Source organism: Doryrhamphus excisus, chromosome 3 (assembly GCF_030265055.1).
Source record: "Doryrhamphus excisus isolate RoL2022-K1 chromosome 3, RoL_Dexc_1.0, whole genome shotgun sequence".
In the NCBI taxonomy this organism is placed as follows: Eukaryota; Metazoa; Chordata; class Actinopteri; order Syngnathiformes; family Syngnathidae; genus Doryrhamphus; species Doryrhamphus excisus.
In genome coordinates this window covers 13,178,078-13,197,216 of record NC_080468.1, presented here as the reverse complement: position 1 = coordinate 13,197,216, position 19,139 = coordinate 13,178,078, and the positions used below count along the sequence as shown (strand labels likewise).

The 19,139-nt window shown below is 37.0% G+C and overlaps 3 protein-coding genes across 3 annotated transcripts; 2 read left to right on the top strand and 1 right to left on the bottom strand.

Moving 5' to 3' along the window:
* Nucleotides 1-194: 194 nt before the first annotated feature.
* Nucleotides 195-2,979, top strand: pecr (peroxisomal trans-2-enoyl-CoA reductase). Its single transcript, XM_058067201.1, has 8 exons — nucleotides 195-359; nucleotides 705-838; nucleotides 925-1,090; nucleotides 2,049-2,130; nucleotides 2,199-2,295; nucleotides 2,367-2,477; nucleotides 2,558-2,669; nucleotides 2,735-2,979. Exons 1-8 carry the CDS (start codon nucleotides 248-250, stop codon nucleotides 2,815-2,817), a joined length of 897 nt encoding a protein of 298 aa, XP_057923184.1. The 5' UTR covers nucleotides 195-247; the 3' UTR covers nucleotides 2,818-2,979.
* A 31-nt stretch (nucleotides 2,980-3,010) lies between these two features.
* On the top strand, nucleotides 3,011-4,596 carry ndufb3 (NADH:ubiquinone oxidoreductase subunit B3). Its single transcript, XM_058067202.1, has 3 exons — nucleotides 3,011-3,179; nucleotides 4,179-4,307; nucleotides 4,384-4,596. The coding sequence occupies exons 1-3, from the start codon at nucleotides 3,100-3,102 to the stop codon at nucleotides 4,535-4,537; spliced, it is 363 nt and encodes a 120-aa protein (XP_057923185.1). The 5' UTR covers nucleotides 3,011-3,099; the 3' UTR covers nucleotides 4,538-4,596.
* On the bottom strand, nucleotides 4,060-18,575 carry LOC131125549 (UDP-glucuronosyltransferase 1A1-like). The gene is made up of 9 exons (XM_058067197.1): nucleotides 18,053-18,575; nucleotides 16,571-16,634; nucleotides 16,346-16,494; nucleotides 16,091-16,218; nucleotides 8,144-8,237; nucleotides 7,953-8,078; nucleotides 7,672-7,759; nucleotides 7,373-7,592; nucleotides 4,060-4,917 (listed from the first exon to the last, which is right to left on the bottom strand). Exons 1-9 carry the CDS (start codon nucleotides 18,557-18,559, stop codon nucleotides 4,647-4,649), a joined length of 1,647 nt encoding a protein of 548 aa, XP_057923180.1. The 5' UTR covers nucleotides 18,560-18,575; the 3' UTR covers nucleotides 4,060-4,646.
* Nucleotides 18,576-19,139: the final 564 nt, after the last annotated feature.

Here is a 19,139-nt window from a genome sequence, read left to right as displayed (position 1 = left end):
AAAATCTTTGTATACATTCATTGAAAGGAAACCACCAGTGTGGAAAGTGGGAATCCACAATACTTCTGCATGTTGTGGAATTAATGGCTATACAGGTCAGTGGACATGTTACGCAACGAGTACTATCAATTCTATATAACCTTCAGAAAGCCTGTCTAGTTCCAACTCCGGAAGCACAGTTATACTACTATATTTACTCCAGCAGGGGGCGCGCGCGAGAAGACTTCCGGCGGGAAACAAAACAAACATGGCGGCTCACAGTGTTTTCCGACCGGGTTTGTTCAAACATAAAGTTGCAATTGTGACCGGCGGAGCGACTGGCATTGGGAAAGCGATATCTGTCGAGCTTGTGGAGTTGGGTAAGTGTGCTAATTTCGGTTTTAGACTCAAATGGACGATATATTGGAAGAAATAATGGCTGACTGACTGCGAGAGACAAGTGAACTTTGATACAGAAAGCGGACTTGCAGTAAACATTAACGGATAGTAGCTTCTTTTTACATTTTTCGGGAAACAAAGTTCAACATTGCTTACTTTTAACAAAATAAATCACGTAGGCGTAACTGTTGTCAAAATTTGAAATTATGTTCATACAACAATCAGCAACTTTTGTTACTATAGTCACCAATGACCCCTGCCTCTTTTCTATATTAGACTTATAATTGATATCACTCCCATCATGGCAGATAACATTGTGTCCTCAGGTTGCAACGTGGTGATTTCCAGCAGAAAAGCAGAAAGACTACAAGCGGCTGCCCAGGAAATGAGAGAAAAAATACCTGCTTCCAGCCATGCAAGTGTCACTCCATTTCCGTGCAACATCCGCAATGAGGATGAGGTACATGCTCTCTCAGTTTCACAGACATCCTTTCATTCATGCTTTAATGACCTAAACCTGATTGTACTTCTACACTTCCATCCCAGGTGAAAGCTCTCGTATCTTCAGTGCTGAAGCAGTATGGTCGGGTAGACTTTCTGGTGAACAATGGCGGTGGTCAGTTCACCAGTCCGGTAGAACACATGTCCTCTAAAGGATGGAAAGCTGTCATAGACACAAATCTGACTGGAACGTTCCACTGTTGCAAAGAAGGTGAGATACAGGCAGCTAAAATGTGTGTGAGGATTTCTTTTACTGCACTGTAAACCCAAATAAGTCAGCAGAACTAAAAAAAGTGAGGCAATCAGTTGCCACATTTTCATAAACTCAAACGTTTGAGTATATCAGAGCTTTAATATTTGGAGTTGATATTAGATATACTTTTTAATTTTGGGGTGAAGAGAGAAATAGCTTTCTTTTTCGCATTCTCTCTGCCGTGCATTCTCCATTCTTTAATTTTCGTTCTCATTTCAACTCTTTCCATAGGAAGGTGTGCATATGTAACCTACACAGTACAAATCTATCTGATGCAATGGATTTATTCTTGGTTTGATTTATTCATGTTTAATAGATACTTTATTTTATAAGTAACTACTAATTATTTTAAGTAGGTTACACAAACAGTTCATATTAATCAAAAATTACAAGTTAAATAAACTGAAAAGACAGATTGCAACTGGCAATCAACATTTATAAGTGGAACTTTAAAGAAAATTTCAAGTTAATAAATTTGAGTTATTTTATAAGTAACTGCTAATTCTTTTTAAGTAGGTTAAAAATTACAAATCTGCAAAAAGTTTATATTAATCAAAACTTACAAGTTAAATAAACTGAAAAGACAGATAATGCAACTGGCAATCAACATTTATAAGTGGAACTTTTAAGAAAATTTCAAGTTAACTATACTTATACCAATTAATTATTTTGAGCATTCCGATTTACAGTGTCTTAAGTTGCATGTTTTTAAGTTAATCTTATTTAATATAGCCATAGTTCAATTTAATCAAAACATACTAGTGAAAAGTACTCAAAATGGAACATCATATTAAATAAACTTGACATAATTAAGTTATTAGAACTTTTTAAAGAACTTTCAGTATGCATAACTTCATTTATTTAAGTACTTTGAACATTCAGATTTACAGTGTGTGTACCTCATCACCCTTCACAGTCTACGCGTCATGGATGAAACAACATGGAGGCGTCATCGTCAACATCATTGCCGATATGTGGAAAGGTTTTCCCGGCATGGCGTAAGTAACATCGGCATTTAAAATCCACACTGATGACAATCATGATCCCGTTCTCTCACCACCAACAGCCACACGGGTGCAGCCAGGGCAGCGGTGGATAACTTAACAAAGAGCCTGGCCGTGGAGTGGGCGGCGTCGGGTGTCAGAGTCAATGCTGTTGCCCCTGTATGCATATTATATATGTGTATATATACAATTTATACATATAAATAATGCACATATTTGTTTGGTTGCAGGGGACTATTTTTTCTAAAACCGCAATGGAGAACTATAAAGAGTATGGACCAACCCTTTTTAAGATGTCTGTTCCATTTAGTCCTGCAAAGAGACTGGGAGTACCAGAAGAGGTACTTGGTATAATATATGCATTGTTTACTTTTACATTGTTTACATAAAACTAAGTCTTTTCTTCATCTTTGTGTTCCAGATCTCCTCAGCAGTTTGTTTCCTCCTCTCTCCTGCCGCCTCCTACATCTCTGGAGCCACACTGAGGGTCGACGCAGGTCAGAGTCTGTACCACTCCATGTGGGAGATACCCGGTATGTTGATTTTCTTCATATACGGTATGTATATTTTCACATTTTAACACCGTGTCTATCTCCAGATCATAGTGCATGGCCTGAAGCTCCAGAGGGAGAAAACCTGGAAGCTTTAAAGGATCTGCTCAACCCTCAAAGCAAGCTCTGATCCATTTTTGGTCCACTGTATCAGATCACTAAAACACAAAAAACATTTATACATCCTAATCTACAACTTTTGGGAATTATTAGTATGATAATGTATTGGTGATGCATGCTAATTAAATATGTTTTAAATTGTAGGTTTTTCCACAAGTTTCTACTGCCTGTGATGTTAGAATAAGGCTGCTGGAGCCTACGAATATAACCTGAATGGTCATCAATCAGGCGTCAAGTCCATTTGACAAAAGTAAAAAAAAGGCATTCAGCTACTTTGTGCTTTTTGTCCCGAATGGCTCGCCGTACTTCTGCCGTACATCAACAGGAACTGTCGCAACCGCGCAATAGCAGAGGTCACAACACACGATTGAGGTACAGTATATGACTTTTTACAAAATAATTTACACTTGAACTTAAAATTAAAAACTCTCAAATGTTATGTTACACGGGATGGTGGCAATGTTTTGATCATAGAAGTTCGTAGTTCACCGCAGAGAAATGGCTTAATCTTTGCTAACGTAGCGTCACATACATAGCTAACGCTAGCCCGAGCCGCTTTTGACTTTTTAGTCTTAAGAATGAGTTTAGAAGACTAAAGAATGAGTTTGTTTATTTATGGAATTCAAGCTAAACCACCATTTAGTCTATCATTAACGTATACTATCTCCAAGCGTAAGCTACTATACACTATGTCTATGTACTGTTTACATGTGTAATCTTTCAAAAATGGCATCACTCAGCTACGTGTTTTAATGAAAATATACAAGCATTACAAAAGTACATCCTAATGCCATTATCGCATGTGGTTTGCGTTTCCTCCGCACCTCAAAGTTCACGGTAAATTGATGTATGTATTGGGATGTACGTATACACTGGCACTACCAATCCAAGCCAGTGGGTGGCGGTAAAACCACGCAAAACAAGCACAATGACGTCAGAAAACGCGACCAACATCTTTAGTCGTCGGCACCACAGAAATACATTATACGTAGAAAACTCACGAGCCGTATGTTTTTGTCGCCGCGAGTCCGCCATCTTGTGTATCACTACCTTGTTCGTTTGTGACTTTCGACGTTTTTACTGATAGTTTCTGAAATTCTGGACGCGATAAGGCATTAAAATACACTTCTGTGCGACTGTAAACTACATATATATGCTTATACACTGCGTACGCTGAGCTGCCAAGTTGTGCTACACAAGATGGCGGCTTAATAATAATAATAATAATAATAAAGAAATGCAGGCTTGGAGCTTACTTAAAATGCATATGTTTAATTCCTGAGAGCATGACTTGGGCTGTTACAGTCAAAATATTGCATATAATATAACATTTCAATAATTGTTGTACATTAAATCCAATTATTGTGTCAGTATGGGAGGTGACCACGGTCACAGCAAGATGTCCATGCCGGACTGGCGACAGTGGAAGGTGCAAGGCACGCCATTGGAGTTCACGCAGCAGAGGTTGGCAGCCAGGGGCATTAAGGACCCATGGGCACGGTGAGCGTTTAAACATGTTTGCGCTGTGATTACTTCCTTAAATCATCCTGTTTCTTTCCCTTCCTTAATTCCATAGCAATGAGGCGTGGAGGTACTCTGGTGGCTTTGCCCGTGCCGTGACTCTGTCCGACGTGTTGCTGAAAGGATTCAAGTGGGGATTTGCCGCCTTTACCGTCGCTCTTGCTGTGGAGTACGCCCTGTTCCCACCCAAGAAGGGCGGCCACCACTAATCTCCAGATAAAACCTCCTTTGATTCTTAATATGTTATTAAATTCCCTTTTCATCATCACACAGCTTTACCGATTATATCTCGTCATATCGTAGTCGCTACACGGCGCTTTAGTCTCGCTTCCTCTTTCTGCTCACTTTCCGACAGCAAAGCTTCAAGCATTTCACTGTCAATATGATAAAAAACAGCAGCATCGCAGCCAGTAGCGCTATAACGTCCAGACAGAAGTACTGGAACCAGTTGAGGTCTTTAACAGCAGCCTGAAGATGTTCAGCCCCTTTATGCCGCATCACATATTCTGTCCAGTACACCGAAAGGTCCAACGGATCAACAGGACGATCTTTATGCAGCGCAGATAGCCGCCTCATGGTGTCCTTGTACCTAGCAAATAATAGCCTTTAGTTGGATTCTAACAACGATTATCGGCGCCACGTTGAGGAAGAAATAATCGGAGAAAAAAACGTGTAGCTTATGTTGCAGGCTTAGCATACCACGGAGTATTAGGGTCACATGGAAAACAAAGCTGAGATTTATTTATGTAATCTTACCAATGTTTATTCTAAACAATCTAACTTTATTCTCGTAATATTACACCTGTATTATCGTAATTTTATGACTTTTATTTTGTAAATGTACGACTTTATTCTCGTAAACAATCTAACTTTTTTCCCCGTAATCTTACATTAATCTTACATTATTCTTGTAATTTATGACCTTATTCTTGAAAAGTTACTTTTTTTTCGTAATCCTACGCCTGTATTCTCGTAACATTACGACTTTGGCCTCGTAAATTGACGACTTTGTTCTCGTAAACTAAATTCTACGACTGTATGCTCATAATGTTAATAGTTTATTCTCGTAATTTAACAAAAAAAAATTCTCATAGTCAGACTTTTTCCACATTAATTTACGACTTTATTCTTGTAATATTCTGAGTTATTTTTGTAAATTTATGACTTTATTCTCGCAGGAGTTTGACTTGACTTTTATCTCGTAAATATATGACTTTATTCTCGTAAACAATCTTTAACTTTTTTCCCGTAATCTTACATTATTCTTGTAATTTATGACCTTATTCTTGAAAAGTTACTTTTTTTTTCGTAATCCTACGCCTGTATTCTCGTAACATTACGACTTTTGCCTCGTAAATTGACGACTTTGTTCTCGTAAACTAAATTCTACGACTGTATGCTCATAATATTAAGAGTTTATTCTCGTAATTTAACAAAAAAAAATTCCACATAGTCAGACTTTTTCCACATAAATTTACGACTGTATTCTTGTAATATTCTGAGTTATTTTCATAAATTTATGACTTTATTCTCGCAGGAGTTTGACTTGAATTTTATCTCGTAAATATATGACTTTATTATCGTAAACAATCTTTAACTTTTTTCCCGTAATCTTACAACATTATTCTTGTAATTTATGACCTTATTCTTGAAAAGTTCCTTTTTTTCCCGTAATCCTACGCCTGTATTCTCGTAACATTACGACTTTTGCCTCGTAAATTGACGACTTTGTTCTCGTAAACTAAATTCTACGACTGTATGCTCATAATGTTGATGACTTTTTTCTTGTAAATTTCCGAGTGTATTTTTGTAATCTTATGACTCTATTCTCGTAATATTACGAGTTTATTCTTGTAAATGTATGACTTTTTTCTCGTAATAGTCCGACTTTTTAATCATAAATTTACAACTTTAATCTCATAAGCAATCTAACTTCATTCTCGTAATTTTACAACTTGATTCTTGTAATTTATTACCTTATTGTCGTAAATTTACAACGTGATTCTCGTAGTTTATTCTCGTAAATTTCGACTTTATTCTTGTTTACAAAAATATTCTTATAGTTAGATTTTTTTCTCATAAATTTAGATTATTCTCGCAAACACCTATTCTCATAAATCAAATTTATTCTCATAATAGCCTGACTGTTTTTCAATAAATTTTATGAGAATAAACTCAATAATAAAGTCAGTAATATTACAACTTTATTGTTATAACAGCCCCATTTTATCGTAAAATTACGACTTTAATTCCCTTACAACTTTATTCATGGAATCTTGCAGCTGTATTGTAAATATACAAAGTTATTCTCGTAAACTTACAACTGTATACTTGTAATTTTCGAAGTTTATTCTCATAAATTGCAACTTTATTCTTGTTGAAAAAAATATTCTCATAGTCCGACTTTTTTCTCGTAAATTTAGATTATTCTTGCAAACACTTGTTCTCATAAATCTACAAATTTATTCTCATAATAGCCTGACTGTTTTTCAATCAATTTTACGAGAATAAACTCAATAATAAACTCAGTAATATTACAACTTTATTGTCATAACAGCCCCATTTTATCGTAAAATTACGACTTTAATTCTCGTTATCTTACAACTGTAAACCTGTAATTTTCAAAGTTTATTGTCGTAAATTTGCGATTTTATTGTTTACAAAAAATATTCTCATAGTCCGACTTTTTTCTCGTAAATTTACATTATGCTCACAAACACTTATTCTCATAAATCTACAAATTTATTCTGATAATAGCCTGACTGTTTTTCAAAAAACTCGTAATATTACAACTTTATTGTCATAATAGCCCCACTTTGTTATCGTAAAATTTCGACTTTATTCTTGTGCTCTTACGACTTTATTCCTCGTAATTTAGGACTTTTTTGTCATAATATTATGGCTTTTTTCCTCGTAAATTTATGATTTTAACAACCTTATTCTCAAACACTTCATGTATTTTTTTCCCAATGTGGCCCGAATACTCGTAGGATACTAGGATCCACCTGGTTGCTCACGTTGGAGGGAAAAAAAAAAAGCCTCACCCGGTGTTGTTGATGACCTCATTCAGCGCCTGCAACAGATCTTCTGAAGTCATGGCGGTGATATCCAACACAACCCCCGCTCCTTTACTCGCCAACCTTTCGGCGTTGTCAGGCTGGTCTCCGGCGATTGGTACCATCACCATGGGAACGGCGTGACAAAGTCCCTCAAAGAGACCGTGTGAGCCGGCATGAGTGATGAAAGCCCGAATTCCATGATGGGCTTTTTAAAAGTCGGACAGGGTAGGACAATAACAGTACAGGAAAATGATATGCATAGATTCAATATAGTAATTAATTACCTAATAAGTCGTTCTGGGGCACCCAGTTCATCATCTTGACATTTTCTGGTATATTGCCAGAAACAGATCCAGTATATCTCCATATGACCTATCAAAGTAAAACCATTTCAATGCTACGCTCAGCCGTCTGAACGTGATGTGTAGGTTGGCTTTCACATGACTTATTTTATTATTTCATATTCTGGTGCTTCTTGATGGCCGTCTACTTCCAGGCTGAGTTATTGTGATGTTGAGAATAAGCTAAAATAGGTTGACATGTCCACAACACCGGCGTCTCTGACCTTCTGTGGAATCTGCCTGAATGCTTCAAGGAAGACGTTGGTGATCTCTTCCGGCATTTCTGGCACGGCGGTGCCCAGCGTGAACACCACAAAGCCGTGCTCTCCTGACACCCAGGGCTCCAGATCCTTCAGGACGGAAAAAAATGTGCTTTGTCATTCAGGATTTTATGACACATCATCACACGCCTTACCTCGGGCAAAGGTTTTCTCACGTTGCAGTTGATGCCCCCCACCGGCACCATGTTGGGCATGAGCGGGCGCGGGAACTCCAGTGTGAAGTCGATCCTGTTTAAAGACGATTGCGTCAGAGTGACTGATTGATTTCTCTGTGTTGTCTGTTGCTTCAAGGTTCATGTTACTGTATGTATGGATGCATACAAGTTTTTTCAACTTGCTTCTAACGCACTTTTCTGGTGAAAAAAACAGGGGAAACCTCACACACACTCAACAGGGGCCCCAGGAGCATCCAAAAATGGCATAAAATGCCAAAATTTTAGGGCGTCAATTTTTGACAAAAAACGTAAGGTTAATATGTCGTTTTTTTCAGTTTTTTCAACTTGCTTCTAACGCACTTTTCTGGTGAAAAAAAAAGGGGAAACCTCACACACACTCAACAGGGGCCCCAGGAGCATCCAAAAACGGCATAAAAAGCCAGGTTTTAAATTTGGTGATTTTTGACAAAAAACGTAAGGGGTTAGTATGTCGTTTTTTTTTCAGTTTTTTCAACTTGCTTCTAATGCACTTTTCTGGTGAAAAAAACAGGGGAAACCTCACACACACTCAAGAGGGGCCCAAGGAGCATCCAAAAATGGCATAAAATGCCAAAATTTTAGGGCGTCAATTTTTGACAAAAAACGTAAGGGGTTAGTATGTCGTTTTTTTCAGTTTTTTCAACTTGCTTCTAACGCACTTTTCTGGTGAAAAAAACAGGGGAAACCTCACACACACTCAACAGGGGCCCCAGGAGCATCCAAAAACGGCATAAAATGCCAGGTTTTAAATTTGGTGATTTTTGACAAAAAACGTAAGGGGTAAGTATGTCGTTTTTTTTCAGTTTTTTCAACTTGCTTCTAACGCAGTTTTCTGGTGAAAAAAACAGGGGAAACCTCACACACACTCAACAGGGGCCCCAGGAGCATCCAAAAACGGCATAAAAAGCCAGGTTTTAATTTGGTGATTTTTGACAAAAAACATAAGGGGTTAGTATGTCGTTTTTTTTCAGTTTTTTCAACTTGCTTCTAACGCACTTTTCTGGTGAAAAAACAGGGGAAACCTCACACACACTCAACAGGGGCCCAAGGAGCATCCAAAAACGGCATAAAATGCCAAAATTTTAGGGCGTCAATTTTTGACAAAAAACACAAGGGGTTAGTATGTCGTTTTTTTTCATTTTTTTCAACTTGCTTCTAACGCACTTTTCTGGTGAAAAAAACAGGGGAAACCTCACACACACTCAACAGGGCCCCCAGGAGCACCCAAAAACGGCATAAAAAGCCAGGCTTTAAATTTGGTGATTTTTGACAAAAAACGTAAGGGGTTAGTATGTCGTTTTTTTTTCAGTTTTTTCAACTTGCTTCTAACGCACTTTTCTGGTGAAAAAAACAGGGGAAACCTCACACACACTCAACAGGGGCCCCAGGAGCATCCAAAAACGGCATAAAATGCCAGGTTTTAAATTTGGTGATTTTTGACAAAAAACGTAAGGGGTTAGTATGTCGTTTTTTTTCAGTTTTTTCAACTTGCTTCTAACGCACTTTTCTGGTGAAAAAAAAGGGGGAAACCTCACACACACTCAACAGGGGCCCAAGGAGCATCCAAAAATGGCATAAAATGCCAAAATTTTAGGGCGTCAATTTTTGACAAAAAACGTAAGGGGTTAGTATGTCGTTTTTTTCAGTTTTTTCAACTTGCTTCTAACGCACTTTTCTGGTGAAAAAAAAGGGGGAAACCTCACACACACTCAACAGGGGCCCCAGGAGCATCCAAAAACGGCATAAAAAGCCAGGTTTTAAATTTGGTGATTTTTGACAAAAAACGTAAGGGGTTAGTATGTCGTTTTTTTTCAGTTTTTTCAACTTGCTTCTAATGCACTTTTCTGGTGAAAAAAACAGGGGAAACCTCACACACACTCAACAGGGGCCCAAGGAGCATCCAAAAATGGCATAAAATGCCAAAATTTTAGGGCGTCAATTTTTGACAAAAAACGTAAGGGGTTAGTATGTCGTTTTTTTCAGTTTTTTCAACTTGCTTCTAACGCACTTTTCTGGTGAAAAAAACAGGGGAAACCTCACACACACTCAACAGGGGCCCCAGGAGCATCCAAAAACGGCATAAAATGCCAGGTTTTAAATTTGGTGATTTTTGACAAAAAACGTAAGGGGTTAGTATGTCGGTTTTTTTTCAGTTTTTTCAACTTGTTTCTAACGCACTTTTCTGGTGAAAAAAACAGGGGAAACCTCACACACACTCAAGAGGGGCCCCAGGAGCATCCAAAAACGGCATAAAATGCCAGGTTTTAAATTTGGTGATTTTTGACAAAAAACGTAAGGGGTAAGTATGTCGTTTTTTTTCAGTTTTTTCAACTTGCTTCTAACGCAGTTTTCTGGTGAAAAAACAGGGGAAACCTCACACACACTCAACAGGGGCCCCAGGAGCATCCAAAAACGGTATAAAATGCCAGGTTTTAAATTTGGTGATTTTTGACAAAAAACGTAAGGGGTTAGTATGTCGTTTTTTTTCAGTTTTTTCAACTTGCTTCTAACGCACTTTTCTGGTGAAAAAAACAGGGGAATCCTCACACACACTCAACAGGGGCCCAAGGAGCATCCAAAAATGGCATAAAATGCCAAAATTTTAGGGCGTCAATTTTTGACAAAAAACACAAGGGGTTAGTATGTCGTTTTTTTCAGTTTTTTCAACTTGCTTCTAACGCACTTTTCTGGTGAAAAAAACAGGGGAAACCTCACACACACTCAACAGGGGCCCCAGGAGCATCCAAAAATGGCATAAAATGCCAAAATTTTAGGGCGTCAATTTTTGACAAAAAACGTAAGGTTAATATGTCGTTTTTTTCAGTTTTTTCAACTTGCTTCTAACGCACTTTTCTGGTGAAAAAAAAAGGGGAAACCTCACACACACTCAACAGGGGCCCCAGGAGCATCCAAAAACGGCATAAAAAGCCAGGTTTTAAATTTGGTGATTTTTGACAAAAAACGTAAGGGGTTAGTATGTCGTTTTTTTTTCAGTTTTTTCAACTTGCTTCTAACGCACTTTTCTGGTGAAAAAAACAGGGGAAACCTCACACACACTCAACAGGGGCCCCAGGAGCATCCAAAAACGGCATAAAATGCCAGGTTTTAAATTTGGTGATTTTTGACAAAAAACGTAAGGGGTTAGTATGTCGTTTTTTTCAGTTTTTTCAACTTGCTTCTAACGCACTTTTCTGGTGAAAAAAACAGGGGAAACCTCACACACACTCAACAGGGGCCCCAGGAGCATCCAAAAACGGCATAAAATGCCAGGTTTTAAATTTGGTGATTTTTGACAAAAAACGTAAGGGGTTAGTATGTCGGTTTTTTTCAGTTTTTTCAACTTGTTTCTAACGCACTTTTCTGGTGAAAAAAACAGGGGAAACCTCACACACACTCAACAGGGGCCCCAGGAGCATCCAAAAACGGCATAAAATGCCAGGTTTTAAATTTGGTGATTTTTGACAAAAAAATTCATTTTTTTTCAGTTTTTTCAACTTGCTTCTAACACACTTTTCTGGTGAAAAAAACAGGGAAAACCTCACACACACTCAACAGGGGCCTCAGGAGCATCCAAAAACGGCATAAAAAGCCAGGTTTTAAATTTGGTGATTTTTGACAAAAAACGTAAGGGGTTAGTATGTCGTTTTTTTTCAGTTTTTTCAACTTGCTTCTAACGCACTTTTCTGGTGAAAAAAACAGGGGAAACCTCACACACACTCAACAGGGGCCCCAGGAGCATCCAAAAACGGCATAAAATGCCAGGTTTTAAATTTGGTGATTTTTGACAAAAAACGTAAGGGGTTAGTATGTCGGTTTTTTTTCAGTTTTTTCAACTTGTTTCTAACGCACTTTTCTGGTGAAAAAAACAGGGGAAACCTCACACACACTCAAGAGGGGCCCCAGGAGCATCCAAAAACGGCATAAAATGCCAGGTTTTAAATTTGGTGATTTTTGACAAAAAACGTAAGGGGTAAGTATGTCGTTTTTTTTCAGTTTTTTCAACTTGCTTCTAACGCAGTTTTCTGGTGAAAAAACAGGGGAAACCTCACACACACTCAACAGGGGCCCCAGGAGCATCCAAAAACGGCATAAAATGCCAGGTTTTAAATTTGGTGATTTTTGACAAAAAACGTAAGGGGTTAGTATGTCGTTTTTTTTCAGTTTTTTCAACTTGCTTCTAACGCACTTTTCTGGTGAAAAAAACAGGGGAATCCTCACACACACTCAACAGGGGCCCAAGGAGCATCCAAAAATGGCATAAAATGCCAAAATTTTAGGGCGTCAATTTTTGACAAAAAACACAAGGGGTTAGTATGTCGTTTTTTTCAGTTTTTTCAACTTGCTTCTAACGCACTTTTCTGGTGAAAAAAACAGGGGAAACCTCACACACACTCAACAGGGGCCCCAGGAGCATCCAAAAATGGCATAAAATGCCAAAATTTTAGGGCGTCAATTTTTGACAAAAAACGTAAGGGGTTAGTATGTCGTTTTTTTCAGTTTTTTCAACTTGCTTCTAACGCACTTTTCTGGTGAAAAAAACAGGGGAAACCTCACACACACTCAACAGGGGCCCCAGGAGCATCCAAAAACGGCATAAAATGCCAGGTTTTAAATTTGGTGATTTTTGACAAAAAACGTAAGGGGTTAGTATGTCGTTTTTTTCAGTTTTTTCAACTTGCTTCTAACGCACTTTTCTGGTGAAAAAAACAGGGGAAACCTCACACACACTCAACAGGGGCCCCAGGAGCATCCAAAAACGGCATAAAATGCCAGGTTTTAAATTTGGTGATTTTTGACAAAAAACGTAAGGGGTTAGTATGTCGGTTTTTTTCAGTTTTTTCAACTTGTTTCTAACGCACTTTTCTGGTGAAAAAAACAGGGGAAACCTCACACACACTCAACAGGGGCCCCAGGAGCATCCAAAAACGGCATAAAATGCCAGGTTTTAAATTTGGTGATTTTTGACAAAAAAATTCATTTTTTTTCAGTTTTTTCAACTTGCTTCTAACACACTTTTCTGGTGAAAAAAACAGGGAAAACCTCACACACACTCAACAGGGGCCTCAGGAGCATCCAAAAACGGCATAAAAAGCCAGGTTTTAAATTTGGTGATTTTTGACAAAAAACGTAAGGGGTTAGTATGTCGTTTTTTTTCAGTTTTTTCAACTTGCTTCTAACGCACTTTTCTGGTGAAAAAAACAGGGGAAACCTCACACACACTCAACAGGGGCCCCAGGAGCATCCAAAAACGGCATAAAATGCCAGGTTTTAAATTTGGTGATTTTTGACAAAAAACGTAAGGGGTTAGTATGTCGTTTTTTTTTCAGTTTTTTCAACTTGTTTCTAACGCACTTTTCTGGTGAAAAAAACAGGGGAAACCTCACACACACTCAACAGGGGCCCCAGGAGCATCCAAAAACGGCATAAAATGCCAAAATTTTAGGGCGTCAATTTTTGACAAAAAACACAAGGGGTTAGTATGTCGTTTTTTTCAGTTTTTTCAACTTGCTTCTAACGCACTTTTCTGGTGAAAAAAACAGGGGAAACCTCACACACACTCAACAGGGGCCCCAGGAGCATCCAAAAATGGCATAAAATGCCAAAATTTTAGGGCGTCAATTTTTGACAAAAAACGTAAGGGGTTAGTATGTCGTTTTTTTCAGTTTTTTCAACTTGCTTCTAACGCACTTTTCTGGTGAAAAAAACAGGGGAAACCTCACACACACTCAACAGGGGCCCCAGGAGCATCCAAAAACGGCATAAAATGCCAGGTTTTAAATTTGGTGATTTTTGACAAAAAACGTAAGGGGTTAGTATGTCGTTTTTTTCAGTTTTTTCAACTTGCTTCTAACGCACTTTTCTGGTGAAAAAAACAGGGGAAACCTCACACACACTCAACAGGGGCCCCAGGAGCATCCAAAAACGGCATAAAATGCCAGGTTTTAAATTTGGTGATTTTTGACAAAAAACGTAAGGGGTTAGTATGTCGGTTTTTTTCAGTTTTTTCAACTTGTTTCTAACGCACTTTTCTGGTGAAAAAAACAGGGGAAACCTCACACACACTCAACAGGGGCCCCAGGAGCATCCAAAAACGGCATAAAATGCCAGGTTTTAAATTTGGTGATTTTTGACAAAAAAATTCATTTTTTTTCAGTTTTTTCAACTTGCTTCTAACACACTTTTCTGGTGAAAAAAACAGGGAAAACCTCACACACACTCAACAGGGGCCTCAGGAGCATCCAAAAACGGCATAAAAAGCCAGGTTTTAAATTTGGTGATTTTTGACAAAAAACGTAAGGGGTTAGTATGTCGTTTTTTTTCAGTTTTTTCAACTTGCTTCTAACGCACTTTTCTGGTGAAAAAAACAGGGGAAACCTCACACACACTCAACAGGGGCCCCAGGAGCATCCAAAAACGGCATAAAATGCCAGGTTTTAAATTTGGTGATTTTTGACAAAAAACGTAAGGGGTTAGTATGTCGTTTTTTTTTCAGTTTTTTCAACTTGTTTCTAACGCACTTTTCTGGTGAAAAAAACAGGGGAAACCTCACACACACTCAACAGGGGCCCCAGGAGCATCCAAAAACGGCATAAAATGCCAGGTTTTAAATTTGCCGATTTTTGACAAAAAAATTCATTTTTTTTCAATTTTTTCAACTTGCTTCTAACACACTTTTCTGGTGAAAAAAACAGGGAAAACCTCACACACACTCAACAGGGGCCCCAGGAGCATCCAAAAACGGCATAAAAAGCCAGGTTTTAAATTTGGTGATTTTTGACAAAAAACGTAAGGGGTTAGTATGTCGTTTTTTTTCAGTTTTTTCAACTTGCTTCTAACGCACTTTTCTGGTGAAAAAAACAGGGGAAACCTCACACACACTCAACAGGGGCCCAAGGAGCATCCAAAAACATGTATGTTTGTATGTCTGTATGAATGTATGTTTGTATGTTATTGGATGTATGCATGTATGTTATTGGATGTATGTATGTCATTGTATGTATGTATGTTATTGTATGTCATTGTATGTAAGTATGTTATTGTATGTATGTATGTTATTGTATGTATGTATGTATGTATGTATGTATGTATGTATGTATGTATGTATGTATGTATGTATGTATATCATTGTATGTATATCATTGTATGTATGTATGTTATTGTATGTATGTATGTATGTATGTATGTATATCATTGTATGTAAGTATGCATGTATGTTATTGTATGTATGTATGTATGTTATTGTATGTATGTATGTATGTATGTATGTATGTATGTATGTATGTATGTATGTATGTATGTATGTATGTATGTATGTATGTATGTATGTATGTATGTATGTATGTATGGTATTGGATGTATGTATGTATGTGTTATTGTATGTCAATATATGTGTTATTGTATGTATGAATGTCTGTCTGTATGTATGTGTTATTGTATGTAGCATGTATGTATGTATGTATGTATGTATATGTGTTATTGTATGTATGAATGTCTGTCTGTCTGTACTTATGTATGTATGCATGTATGTCATTGTATGTATGTGTTATTGTATGTATGAATGTATGTTTGTATGTATGTACGTATGTTATTGGATGTATGTATGTACTATGTTATTGTATGTGTTATTTTATGTATGTGTGTGTCATTGTATGTATGTTATTGTATGCATGTATGTTATTGCATGTATGTATGTATGTGTTATTGTATGTATGTATGTGTGTATGTATGTATGTATGTTCTATTGTACATATCTGTGTTTGTGTTATCATATGTATGTATATATGTATGTACCTACTTATGTATGTGTTATTGTATGGAAGTCTCTGTGTAAACTTACAGAATGAATGATTAGAAATTACTTATGAGGTGACCTTTGCACGACTTCACCTGTGCAGCCAGATTGCAGATTCCGACAACACCTCGGCCACGCCCACGTCTTCTCTCAGGAACTGAGAGGCTATCTGGTCAAAGCGCCAGTACAGAACGCGGCACAGGAGTGGCTCCAGCGCACTCACCTGCAGGTCAATAGAGTTCATGTCTGTGAGTTACATATCTAACCAATGGCCTCAGAAGGGCTGGGCCCTTTTATCAGAACTTTATCCTGTAAATAAACCACAGGCAGAATCAAACGTCAGGGGTCACCAGCGTGTTGATGACTCTTTGTTTGAAGTCCATTTTATCCGTGAATCCGGTGAAGAAGCGAGGCACATACGAGGGCGGGGACGGGCACCCTGCAGACTGCATATCCAGGAAACACGGAATTGCCCTCAGCAGGTTAACAGTGGGAATACCTACAAGCGACAATGCAGCCAGACAATTCAAGGAGACAAAAAAACAACAATAACAACCCATCCTGTTGCCATGTACCTAATTTCCGAGCTATCAGGGAGCCTATTGGCACCATGGGGTCCGTCAGCACGGCGTCAAAGCCCTGTGGCGTGAGGAGGTGTTACACGTGGTTATGAAACATTAACCATTCACCAATCACCATGCATTTGATGTTCAACGTAAAAAAAAAGTAAAGCACAGTGCAGTTACGTTGCAGGGAATGGTCGGAATCACCGATCTTTGACAGGGCCATAACCCCCCCCTTTATTTCCATAATATTCAAAATTCCAAGATCATTTTCCAAAAATGACAACCATTTAGTTTTTTCTCATAATCGCATGACTTTAAAAATAAAACATTTATTATTTTTAATATTTCAACTGGATGTGACTAAAGTTAATTTAGTCTTTCTCATAATATTACGACAATATTCTCAAAGAAATGGCAACTTTTTGGTCATTACAATACAGAATTTTTTTCTTATATTTATATTATATCTTATATTTTGACTCATAAAATGATTTTTTTTTCCATTTCTGCTGTTTTCCCCCCCAACTATTTTCTTGAAATTCTGACATGATTTAAAAAATATTTTGACTTTATTCTTGTAACATCCGAACTGTATCTGCAACCTAATTTTCATAAAATGATGACTTTATTCATATCTTGGTTGTTTTTCACATTTAATATTTAATTTTTTATATTTTAAAAAACTTTTTAAAAAATATAACAACTTCATGCAACTGAAATGACATTATTTTTCCTCATAATATTATTATGTTATTCTCATAAAATTGCAAAAAAAATTCTCATTACAAATACAACTTTATTCTCTTAAAACTACAGCTGTTTTTTCTTCTGTGGTTGTTTTTGTTTTATTTTGCTACGAAAATGCCATGATTTAATATCACTCAAAAATATTACAACAATATTGCAAAATTACAACTTTTTTTCTCGTAATATTATGACTTCATCCTTATAAAGTTACTGCTCATTTTAGTATTTTTGCTTTTTTTAAATTTGTATTATATTTTTAGAATTTTTTATTATTTTTATTTTTTTATTTTTTAATATTTTTAAAATATTAAAAAATATTAAAAAATATTAAAAATATTTAAAAATATTATAAACAACCGTGGGCCACAAATGGCCCCCAGGCCACACTTTGGTCACCCCTTTGCTAGCTTGACGTTCTCCTCCGATTTTGAATCAACATTTTCAATAAAAGTGACTGACTACTGCGTGCTGTTGTTTATCATTTTCACTTGGTGCTTTCAAGGTCCGCCAAAGAAAGTGTGAAATCTCAATGCTTGATGATAAAACATTATCAGTACAATATAAAGACATAAACATGTCAAAAGGGCGGCTTGTTTTTAACCATGATAAATGTATGCTGTGCATTTGACATTTTGTACCATGAGTACTATCACAAACTTTAAAAAAAAATCTATATTTTTTAATACTATATTTTTTAAATAAAACTTAAAACTAAAAACTAAAAAATAAAAAATGTGTTTTCACCTGCTTCTCCAGATGTGAGATGAAACTGTCATTGAACAAAAGGCTCTCTGCGGTCACATGGATCATTTCCGCAACTCGTGAGATCTGTGAGATTTTCTTCCGGATTCTCTCCACGAAAGGCTGCGTGGATTTGAGCAACATGTCTTTGTTGGTGGACAACAGAGAGTCAATATACGCCTGGTCGTACGGTACGGGAAAGGTCAGCGTATCATAGTGCTCCCCTGGACCCATCCGCATGCTGATCTCCGGGATCACAACAGTGACCCGGTGTCCCCGCCGACCCATTTCCTGAGCGATGGCCTTAATGCCGATCCAATGGCTCCCGTCCATCGGGAGCACCAGAAGTTTTCCCGAGTAGGAAGTAGCGGTTTGACTAGCAGGGATTATCCCATCCAGGACGGCTGCCAAGTTGAGCAGCAGGAGCACGCACGCCAGTACTTTCCACATTCTTGTGTTTTCTTCCTCTGAGGGGCACATGGAAGTCCGTCCTGGTAAAAACAACAGCATTGTAAACACGCATGCGTTGTTCCCTGAAGGGTTGTGATTGGTCAGCTTTGAATCCACGTTAGAGATAAGCAAACAAACCTGTGCTGAGTTTCATTATGGATTGCTTTACATTGAATAAGTACCCAACTACTGTATAATTCATTATAAATGTATAAAAAACACTTTACTTTAATGTAATTCATAAAAAAATAAACTCCTATTGCATGCAGTACACATTTTTTTTAATTTAATATAATACATTCTAAAAATAAATAAATACATTAATTTGGGAATTTATTAGAACATAAATAAAAACATGTAAAAAATGTTATTCTTTAATTTAATTAATAAAAAAATGAACTCCTATTGCATGCAGTACATTTTTTTTAAATTGAATATAATATATTCAAAAAATAAATAAATGCATGAATTAAAAAAATATTATTATTTAACTTATTTAATGAAATAAATTAATTAAAAAACAAATTCCTATTGTACAAATAAATGACATTATCATTATTTTTAATTTATTATAATATATTGTACAAATAATTACATAAATCAAGAAATGTATAATAATAATAATAACAATATCTTTTAA

Bases quoted from the DNA above. Each gene is read 5' to 3' on its own strand.
- LOC131125549 (XM_058067197.1), bottom strand. From the start codon at position 18,559: ATGCTGTTGTTTTTACCAGGACGGACTTCCATGTGCCCCTCAGAGGAA. The intron at 8,238-16,090 runs GTGAAGTCGTGC...GTCTTTAAACAG, and splicing joins TCTGCAATCTGGCTGCACAG to GATCGACTTCACACTGGAGT. The intron at 4,918-7,372 runs GTGAGGCTTTTT...ATTATTTGCTAG, and splicing joins GAGGTCATCAACAACACCGG to GTACAAGGACACCATGAGGC.
- ndufb3 (XM_058067202.1), top strand. From the start codon at position 3,100: ATGGCTCGCCGTACTTCTGCCGTACATCAACAGGAACTGTCGCAACCG. The intron at 3,180-4,178 runs GTACAGTATATG...TTATTGTGTCAG, and splicing joins GGTCACAACACACGATTGAG to TATGGGAGGTGACCACGGTC. The intron at 4,308-4,383 runs GTGAGCGTTTAA...TTAATTCCATAG, and splicing joins ATTAAGGACCCATGGGCACG to CAATGAGGCGTGGAGGTACT.
- pecr (XM_058067201.1), top strand. From the start codon at position 248: ATGGCGGCTCACAGTGTTTTCCGACCGGGTTTGTTCAAACATAAAGTT. The intron at 839-924 runs GTACATGCTCTC...CTTCCATCCCAG, and splicing joins ACATCCGCAATGAGGATGAG to GTGAAAGCTCTCGTATCTTC. The intron at 2,131-2,198 runs GTAAGTAACATC...CACCACCAACAG, and splicing joins AAAGGTTTTCCCGGCATGGC to CCACACGGGTGCAGCCAGGG.